Source organism: Penaeus japonicus, unplaced genomic scaffold (genome assembly GCF_977035675.1).
Source record: "Penaeus japonicus unplaced genomic scaffold, GWHDUDI00000001_assembly GWHDUDI00000013, whole genome shotgun sequence".
Taxonomy (NCBI): domain Eukaryota; kingdom Metazoa; phylum Arthropoda; class Malacostraca; order Decapoda; family Penaeidae; genus Penaeus; species Penaeus japonicus.
In genome coordinates this window covers 45,756,547-45,766,546 of record NW_028234415.1, presented here as the reverse complement: position 1 = coordinate 45,766,546, position 10,000 = coordinate 45,756,547, and the positions used below count along the sequence as shown (strand labels likewise).

General features: G+C 46.7%; 1 protein-coding gene across 1 annotated transcript in view; it reads left to right on the top strand.

The window, feature by feature from the left end:
* The window catches only part of LOC122257846 (cell adhesion molecule Dscam2), a gene marked incomplete in the record, with an annotated part of 309,226 nt that overhangs the window by 25,950 nt on the left and 273,276 nt on the right, over window positions 1-10,000 (top strand). Inside the window, 1 exon segment of the mRNA XM_086543640.1 lies at window positions 5,811-5,878. Coding sequence (XP_086399766.1) covers window positions 5,811-5,878 — 68 coding nt within the window.

Sequence of the window (10,000 nt, the reverse complement as noted above, 5' to 3'; positions counted from 1 at the left end):
GTGTGAGTGTATCTCTCTCTGTCTATCTCTTTCTCCCTCCCCCCACCCCTCTGTCTCTCTCCCTCTCTCTCTCTCTCTCTCTCTCTCTCTCTCTCTCTCACTTCTCTCTTTTCCCCTCTTTCCCTTTCGTTTCCTTCTCCTTCTCCCTTCCCCTCGCCCACCTACCTCCGACCCGCACTCCGGGCCATTTTGCCCTCCCTCTCGGATCTCTATTTCTGCCATCGATTTCCCCTTCCTGCCCCCCCCCCACTAAAAAAAATCCTTCCTCCATCTCACACTATTCTTTCTTATTCTTCTTTCCTCTCTCATGTATGCTTTTCATCCCCTCCCTCTTTCTCTCCCCTCACTTTTTCATCTTTCGTCTTTCCCGTTTTTCCTCCTCTCCTCCCCTCTCTTACTCTCCCTTTTCTCCCTCTCTTCCTCACTGCTGTCCTCTCCCCTCTTTCCTTCCCGCCTCTTCTATTCGCTCCTATCTTCTCCCCTCTTCTCCTCCCTCCTCTCCTCTCCCTATTCTTACTCTCCCCTGTCCCTCTCTCTCATCCCTTAGTCTCCCCTCTACTACTCTCCCGTCTCATCCTCTCCCCCTTTTCCCTTTCCCCCTCTCCTCCTATCTCCTGTCCTCTCCCCTTCCCCCTCTCCTGCTCTCCCCTTGTCCCTCTCTCCTATCTCCTAGGCTCCCCTCTCCTACTCTTCCGTCTCATCCTTTCCCACTTTCCTCTTTCCCCCTCTCCTCCTCTCTCCTGTCCTCTCCCCTCTCCTCCTCTCTCCTGTCCTCTCCCCTCTCCTCCTCTCTCCTGTCCTCTCCCCTCTCCTCCTCTCTCCTGTCCTCTCCCCTCTCCTCCTGTCCTCTCCCCTCTCCTACTCTCTCTCCTCCTCTCTCCTCTCCTACTCTCTCTTCTCCTCTCTCCTCTCCTACTCTCTCTTCTCCCCTCTCCTACTCTTTCTTCTCCTCACTCCTCTCCCTTTTCTTACTCTCCCCTGTCCCTCTCTTCTCTCTCCTGTCTTCTCCCCTCTCCTCCTGTCCTCTCCCCTCTCCTACTCTCTCTTCTCCTCTCTCCTACTCTCTCTTCTCCTCTCTCCTGTCCTCTCCCCTCTCCTACTCTCTCTTCTCCTGTCCTCTCCCCTCTTTCTTCTCCTCTCTCCTGTCCTCTCCCCTCTCCTCCTATCCTCTCCCCTCTCCTACCCTCTCTTCTCCTCTCTCCTCTCCTCTCTCCTCTCCTACTCTCTCTTCTCCTCCTATCCTCTCCCCTCTCCTCTCCCCTTCCCCCTCTCCTCCTATCCTACCCTCTCTTCTCCTCTCTCCTGTCCTCTCCCCTCTCCTCCTCTCTCCTGTCCTCTCCCCTCTCCTCCTCTCTCCTATCCTCTCCCCTCTCCTCCTCTCTCTTCTCCTCTCCCCTCTCCTACTCTCTCTTCTCCTCACTCCTCTCCCTTTTCTTACTCTCCCCTGTCCCTCTCTTCTCTCTCCCCTCTCCTCTCCCCTTCCCCCTCTCCTCCTATCCTCCTCTTTCTCCTCCTCTCTCTTCTCCCCTCTCCTACTCTCCTCTCCCCTCTCCTCCTGTCCTCTCCCCTCTCCCCTCCCCCCTCTCCTCCTATCCTCTCCCCTCTCCTACCCTCTCTTCTCCTCTCTCCTGTCCTCTCCCTCTCCTCCTCTCTCTTCTCCTCTCCCCCTCTCCTCCTATCCTCTCCCCTCTCCTCCTCTCTCTTCTCCTCACTCCTCTCCCTTTTCTTACTCTCCCCTGTCCCTCTCTTCTCTCTCCCCTCTCCTACCCTCTCTTCTCCTCTCTCCTATCCTCTCCCCTCTCCTCCTCTCCCCTCTCCTCCTCTCTCCTGTCCTCTCCCCTCTCCTCCTCTCCTCCTGTCCCCTCGTCCTTCGCAGCTGCACCAGGCAATAAGACACAAGGGCCGCATTCCTTCGCCAGACTAAGGAGCGGACGAGGCCACAAATACCTCATTGTAGTCATCCCGAAGACTATTGTATGTTGGGAGGAAGGGAAGGGAGCCTGAGCGAAGGGGGGAGGGGGAGGGGGAGGGGGAAGGGGGAGGGGGCGAGTGGGGAGGGGGAGGGGGTGACTGGGGATGCGGATGGGGAAGGAGGAGCGAGAATGAAGGGGAGGTGGAGGTGGTGTGAGTGTGTGAGTGAGGAGGAATAGGAGGAGGAGGAGTAGGAGGGGGAGGGGGAGGTGGAGGTGGTGTGAGTGAGGAGGAGGGAGAGGTGGAGGTGGTGTGAGTGAGTGTGTGAGTGAGGAGGAATAGGAGGAGGAGGAGGAGGAAGATGGAGGGGAAGAAGAAGAAGAAGAAGGAAGGGATTTAAGATGGAAGGGAGAGACTGTGAGGGAAGGAAAAAAAAGAAGAGAAAAGAAGAGGGAGGTAAGAGGGGAGAGAAGAAGAAGGTGTGGAGGAAAAGAGGTTGAGATTTGGGAAGGATTAGTGAGAGGGAAAAGGAGGCAGGAGAAAGTGATGGAGAAAGAGGATTAAGAAGTATAGGAAGGAGGAGCAGATGTAACAAGATGTATAAAATAAGAGAAAGGTAAAGAAATATGAGGAAGAAAGTACGAAAACAATTGAACTGCGGATACGAAAAAACGAACAAAACGAAATAAACGAAAGAATAGAAAGAGAAAAGCTGTAGATCCCCCCCCCCCAAAAAAAAAAAAAAATAAATAGATAAATGAAAATAAATAAAAAGAAAACGTGATCAAGGAAATGAAAAACAAACCACAAAACACACACACACAAGAGGGACCCAACCCTTAACGAAGATAAGGTGTATCCCGGTGCCAAGGGAGCGGATGATTAACGGCTCGCTGCTCTGTGCTTTGGGTCAGCCCAAGTATACTTCCCTGAGGCCGCCTCCTTCCTACGCCCTCGCCAGGCCTCTAGGAGTGCCTAGGACTCAGGAATCGTTGATTGGCACTCAGAAGGAGACTTTCTGGAGGAGATGGTATGGGAGTGGCACTCGAGGTATGGCAGGTCTGGTGTGCCATCCCAGAAATGGCACTCAGAGATAGCACCTGATAAATGGGAAGGTTTGGATTGGCACTCTAGAAATGGCACCTTTGTATTGACTATTTTTAGATGCCATCTTTGAACTGGCACCTTTGTATTGACTACTTTTAAATGCCATCTTTGAACTGGCACCTTTGTCTCTCTAGAAACGGCTTCCTAGCATATATCACATTACCTTATCAACTTCTAGTAACTTACTCCTTCCATCCTAGAAAATAAACTCTTAGACCAAAAAAAAAAAAAAAAAAAAAAAAATCCTTACACTTTATTGCCTGGAATATAACTCCCTGCAACTGATTACAACTCCTCCTAACCTAATAACTGCTCACTCATTACTCCCCATAAAGAAGTTTCTGAAACCGCATCCAAACACTTTGGTAACTCAGTAACTCCTTACTCCTTGGAAAAATAAGTTCTCTGTCTTTAAGTCTCTCTCTCTCTTTCTCTCTCTCTTTCTCCCAACCCCCTGTTTCTCACACACAAACCCCTACTCACTCTCTCGCGCTCTCTCTATCTTTCTTTCTCCCAACTCCCTGTTTCTCCCCCCCCCCCCCCGCTCTCTCTCTCCTTCTCTCTCTCTCTCTCTCTCTCTCTCTCTCTCTCCCAACCCCTTGTTTCTCACCCCCTTCTCTCTCTCCCTCTCTCTCTCTCTCTCTCTCTCTCTCTCTCTCTCTCTCTCTCTCTCTCTCTCTCTCTCTCTCTCAAGAGAGTAAAAAAATAAAGATAACTCCTTATAACACTTCAGAACTTGAAAAACTCCTTATTACCTCTCACTCTTTAGAAAATGACTTCTTCTAACTCTTTAGAACTTGATAAACTCCATATAACCCGAAACTTACACATCTAATACAAAAGAAAGACAACTAACATTACGCTGTCATCCAGAACCACCAATAAGGAACGTAAATACATCTTAACTAATCTTAATTGATAAGAGGTGGCGGAGGGAGGGGGCGGGGAAGGGAGAGGGGGGAAGGAGAGAAGGGGGGAGAGGGGAAACAGGGAAGGAGAGAAGGGGGAGAGGGAAAAGAGGGAAGGAGAGAAAGGGGGAGAGGGGAAAGAGGGAAGGAGAGAAGGGGAGAGTGTGACGGGAGGGGGAGGGTAAGGAGGGGGGAGGGGGGGAGATAGTGGAGAGGAGGATAGGGAAGAGGTAAGAGAGAATAGCGGAACAAGAAAGAGAAATGGTGAAGGTTGGAAGGGAGAGAGAAGGGGGAAAGGGAAGGGGAAGGGGAAGGCGAAGGGAGCGGAAAGGGGAAGATGGGGAAAGGGAAGAGGAAGAATAAGAGGAAGGGGAAGGGAAAGGGAGCGGCAAGGGGAAGGTGGGGAAAGAGGAAGAAGGGGAAAGGGAAGGTAAAAGGGAAGAGGAGGGGGAGGACGGAGTGAGTGGAGGGGAGGGTGGAGGGTGGAGGGCACAGCCTACGAGTGCCGGCCAGTCGTATCTCTTATTCATCAGATATTAATGGCAGCTGAATTCCCTGGCGAGAGGCGAAATATGAAGATATATATTCTCGGATAGGTGCTCCTCAGATGCCTGGCTCCCCCCCCCCCTCTCTCTCTATCTCTCCTTCTCTCTCTCTCTCTATCTATCTATCTCCCCCCCCCCCCCGTATCTATCCCTTCTCTCTTTAGATCTCTCTTTGTCCCATCTTTCCCTCCAACACACACTCTCTCTCTCTTTCTCCCTCCCTCCCCCCCCCCTCTCTTTCTCTCTCTCTCTCTCTCTCTCTCTCGGCTATTGGTATGGGTCTTACCATGAAATAATAACATCGTTATTATTGTTGATATTCACAACTATTAATGCCGTTGCTATGGGCTTTGGCATTATTCCTCACAAGCATCATTGCCATCGAGCCATTTGCTATTGGCAGGGCTGATACCATGAGAGGGTGGGTCTTGTCTTGCATTTCATCTCATGGCTTTTTTGCTTGTCAGGGGGCGTGGCTGTTGCTTTTGCTGCTGCTGTTATTGTTATGGTTATTGATGTTATTATTGTCATTATTATTATAATCATTATTGTTGCTATTATTACTGTCATTGTTGTTGTTGTTTTATCACCTGTTATTATCATGATTATTATTATGATTATCATGATTTGTTATTATTACTGTTCTTATTGTTATCATTATTATCCTTATTATTATTATCAACATCACTATCAGCATTTCTCTTTTTATGCTCCTTCCTCTTCGTTTTATCATTATAAAAATAATAATAATATTATTATCATCATTATCATCACTATCATTAATACAGCTGTTATTGCTACCACGATCACCATTACCCCCCCCCCCCTCCCATCCCCACCTGTCTCATTATCATTATCACTGCTTCACCTAACTACTCAAACTCTCAAAGTACATCTCGCTCGTTATGGGCAGTTGAATCCCCCTTTTCCACTTAAAAGGCTTTCCTGCCCTCGCCTTAATGGGCTCGCTTCCACCCATAACATCCACCTTTCACTTAATGAACTCGTTATGTATAAAGTGGAATGGTTTCCACTGTTTTTTTTTTTTTTTTTTTTGAAACGTCTGATTCTAAATTTCAAGATGTTTTCCTTACAAAATATGACATCTTCAATATACGATCCTGCAATTGTCTTCACCATTCCTTTGATATCTTTATTGATACTTATTTATTTATGATAAATTTATGATATAGAGTCAAAAAATGACATCTTCAACATATAAATCCTACAATTATCTGCATCATTCCCTTTGATATCTTTATTGCTTGCTTTGTTTTGTTTTCAATAACCTCTATACCATTGTCTTGCCTTATTGATAACGATACAATGTCTCTTGCAGGCCCAGGAAATCCATCATGGCCGCCTTCCCTCGGGGGTTGCGCATGTCGACCTTCATGCTGGCTCTCGGTAAGTACGCAGATCGGATGCAATTATGAGATTATCAACGCGAGAAAATATGTGTTCAAATTGAAGTTTATTATTTCTTAAAGGAAAACATTCATAAGCAACACACACACACACACACACACACACACACACACACACACACACACACACACACACACACACACATATATATATATATATATATATATATATAATATGTATATATACATATATATACATATATATAAACACACACACACACACACACACACACACACACACACATATATATATATATATATATATATATATATATATATATATATATATATATATACATATGTATATGTGTGTCAATGTGTGTGTGTGTGTATACATACACACGCACACAAAAAAAAAAAAAAAAAAAAAAAAATCACAAGTACACGAACACACATGTACGTGAACAACAACGTACACAAACACAAATCTGTGTGTAAGAACAAACACAACCCACGTTTGATTACAATTAAACTGACTAAGACGAAGGCCGCAGACATACGAACTAAACATTATATAAAATAATGGTAATGGTAAATGGTCGGTGAAGATCGTGAATAATAATGACAAATATGATTATGATATTAGTGATGATGATGATAATAATGATAATGGTAATGATAATAATGATAACAATGTTGGTGATAGTAATAATGACAAGAATGATAGTGAAAATGCTAATGATAAAAATACTAATGAAAATAGTAATAACAATAACACTAATAATAATAATATTGATAACAATGATAACAATAATAATGATAATAATAATAATGACACTAGCACTAATACTTACGTCATCAACAATAATAACGATAAGAATGATAATCATAGCAACAACGACAACAACAACAACAACAGTAACAACAGTAGCAAGGAATTAGAATCAGAATCAGAATCCGGACATAAGGTCGAGTTTCCCATATCCAGCGGACTAGTGTCAAGGCAGACAATGGCCTTAACTTATTCGGCTTATTGCGCTTGCAGGATAACTATTCCAGTATTGCAGGTTCCTTGCAAGTACTAGCAGGGTATTTTTAAGGATTCTGCAGGATCTCTGCCGCTAGGATGAAAGGGGTTGCCGGTTAGGGCTTTATCTCGCTCCCTTTTTTTCCCCCCCGATCTTAACGAAGTGGGGTGTTTTGTGTTGTGGTGGTGGGTAGGGGGAGGGGGGGGGAGGGTACTTTTCCTTGTTTGTCTGTGTCTCGCTCTGGTTGTCTGTTTGTATGTTGTTTCTTGTTTTTCTCTCGCCCTGCCTCTCCCTCTTTTCTCCCTCTTTCCTTCTCCTTCCCTACTCCCTGCCTCCCTTCCTCCCACCCTCTCTCCATCCCTCCCCCTTTCCTTCTCTCTCTCTCTCTGTCTCTGTCTCTCTCTCTCACCCCTCTTCCCTCCCTTCTCCACCCACCCCTCTTCCTTCCCTTCTCCACCCCCCTCTCTACCTCCCCCTCCCCCTCTCCCCCCCATCCCCTCTCCCTCTCCCCCCGTGGCTCCCTTAACTTATCAAAGAAAAACTTGAGGAAGAGCCAATCTGCCTCAGCATCTCTGGAGGAACAGCCATTGGGAACGCCATCTATTGCGTAGAAGAGAAAGGAGGAGGAGGAGGAGGAGGAGGAGGAGGGGAAGGGGAGAGGAGAAGGAAGGGGGGAAAGAAGGGAAGGGTAGGAGATGGGGGTGGGGTGGAATGGGGAGGTGGAAGGGGAAGGGGCAGGAAGGAGGAGGTGGGGGGGATGGTAGGAAGAAGAAGGGGAAGGGAGGAGGAGGTGGGGGGGATGGAAGGAAGAGGAAGGGGCAGGGAGGAGGAGGTGGGGGAGTGGGGGGGTGGAAGGAAGAGGAAGAGAAAGGTAGGGGCCGGGTGGGGGGGGGGGGGATGGAAGGAAAAGGAAGGGGCAGGGAGGAGGAGGAGGTGGGGGGGGGAGAAGGATATGAAATAAGTAGCGAAGGAGGGGCAGAAGGAGGAGGGAGGGAAGGATAAGGGAAGCGGGGGAGAAGGAGAAGGAGGGGAAAGAAGGGGGTGGGGGAAGAATGAAATGATGCGATGGGGGGGGGGGGAAGGGAGGGGGAGAGAAGGAGGAAAAAGGGAAATGAAGGAAAAAGAAAAAAGGTGAGAGAAATTGTTCCAAACGATATCTTTATCAATTTAGATAATCATTATGATCTAAATTTCTCTATCGGGCTATCTATTCGCCATTTTATATGCCGATCACTGTATTCATCTATCTATCATCCCTGTAGATAAAAAACATACATAAAGTCACAAAACCAAAGAAAAAGAAGAAGAAGAAAAAAAAGACGAAAAAGAGAAAATCCCCGCAAATGAAATGCCTTAAGACGAACTTCAAGAAAATGAACTTAAACCCAAGCCATCATCAACGAGTCGGAACATCAAGGTGAACACTGACTTTTAATGACTTTCGGACGAGGATTTGATTACTTACCGCCGGTTTTCGAGTGTGAGTCAGTTCGGAGGAGGAGGAGGGAGGAGGAGGAGGGAGGAGGAGGAGGAGGAGGGAGAGGGGAGGAGGGTCCGAATGAGGGAGTGAGTACGGCCTGCTGTGGAGAGACTCATTATGAGGATTTGGGAATGATTGTGTGTGAGGGATTGTCGTTTCACTCACTGTGAGGTTGTGAGTGAGTGAGAGTGAGAGAGAGAGAGAGAGAGAGAGAGAGAGAGAGAGAGAGAGAGAGAGAGAGAGAGAGAGAGAGAGAGAGAGAGAGAGAGAGAGAAAGAGAGAGAGAGAGAGAGAGAGAGAGAGAGAGAGAGAGAGAGAGAGAGAGAGTGAGAGTGATAGAGAGAGAGAGACGAGAGATAGAGGGAGAGAGGTGAGATAGAGAGAGAGAGACGAGAGAGTGAGTGAGTGAGAGTGAGAGAGTGAGAGAGAGAGAGAGAGAGAGAGAGAGAGAGAGAGAGAGAGAGAGTGAGTGAGAGAGAGTGAGAGAGAGAGAGAGAAAGCGAGAGAGAGAGAAAGATAAAGAGAGAGAGAGAGAGTGAGTGAGCGAGAGAGAGAGAGAGAGAGAGTGAGAGGAAAAGAGAGAGAGAGAAAGAGAGAGAGAGAGAGAGAGAGAGAGAGAGAGAGAGAGAGAGAGAGAGACAGAGAGAGAGTGAGTGAGAGAGAGAGAAAGAGAGAGAGAAAGAGAGAGTGGGAGAGAGATATAGAGATAGAGAGAGTGTGTGTGTGTGTGTGTGTGTGTGAGAGAGAGAGAGAGAGAGAGAGAGAGAGAGAGAGAAAGAGAAAGAGAGAGAGAGAGAGAGAGAGAGAGAGAGAGAGAAAGAGAGAGAACGAGAAAGCAGCAAATGGTCTCATGGTCGTACTCATTCCCAAGAGGTCGAGGAGCGTCGGGTATCGGGAAGATATCGCGCTGGTAACTTGATACCCGGCGCCATTTAATGCTCTCGCTCTTTTTTTTCACTCGGCTACTAAGCCTTTTCCTTTTTTTTCCATTTATCTGTATACACACACATAAACACAGGCGCAAACACACAAAGACACACAAAGACACACACACACACACACACACACACACATATACCCCCCCCCACACACACATACCCCCCCCACACACACACACACATACCCCCCCCCCCCCCACACACACACACACCCCCCCCCCCACACACACACACACGCACACACACACACACACACACACAACCCCCCCCCCCACACACACACACGGGAGGAAAATAAAGCAACGAGGGACCGGCTGAGTATCTGACGAGAAATGGTAAACAAACAAAATTGTCACACCAGACCAGCATATCCTATTTTAATAATTCGATCAAAATTCAAACTTGTATTGAAATATTTACTGATTCTAACACCAAACATTCTTAAAGTTTCAATATTCAGTATTTCATATTTCAGTATAGGCAGTGTCAGTGTTTCTTTCGTGAATAATGTCTATCAGTCGATTTATTGTCGACCTATGGCCGCCTGTCTATCTGTCTGTCATTCTGTTTGTCTGTCTGTTAAGCATTCTGTTCTGTTAGTCTATCTGTCAGTCATTCTGTATAATTATCTTTGTTTATTTGTACCTAAACATACAATTTATATCTATATCAATGAATATACATGCATATATGTATATGTATATATGTATATATAA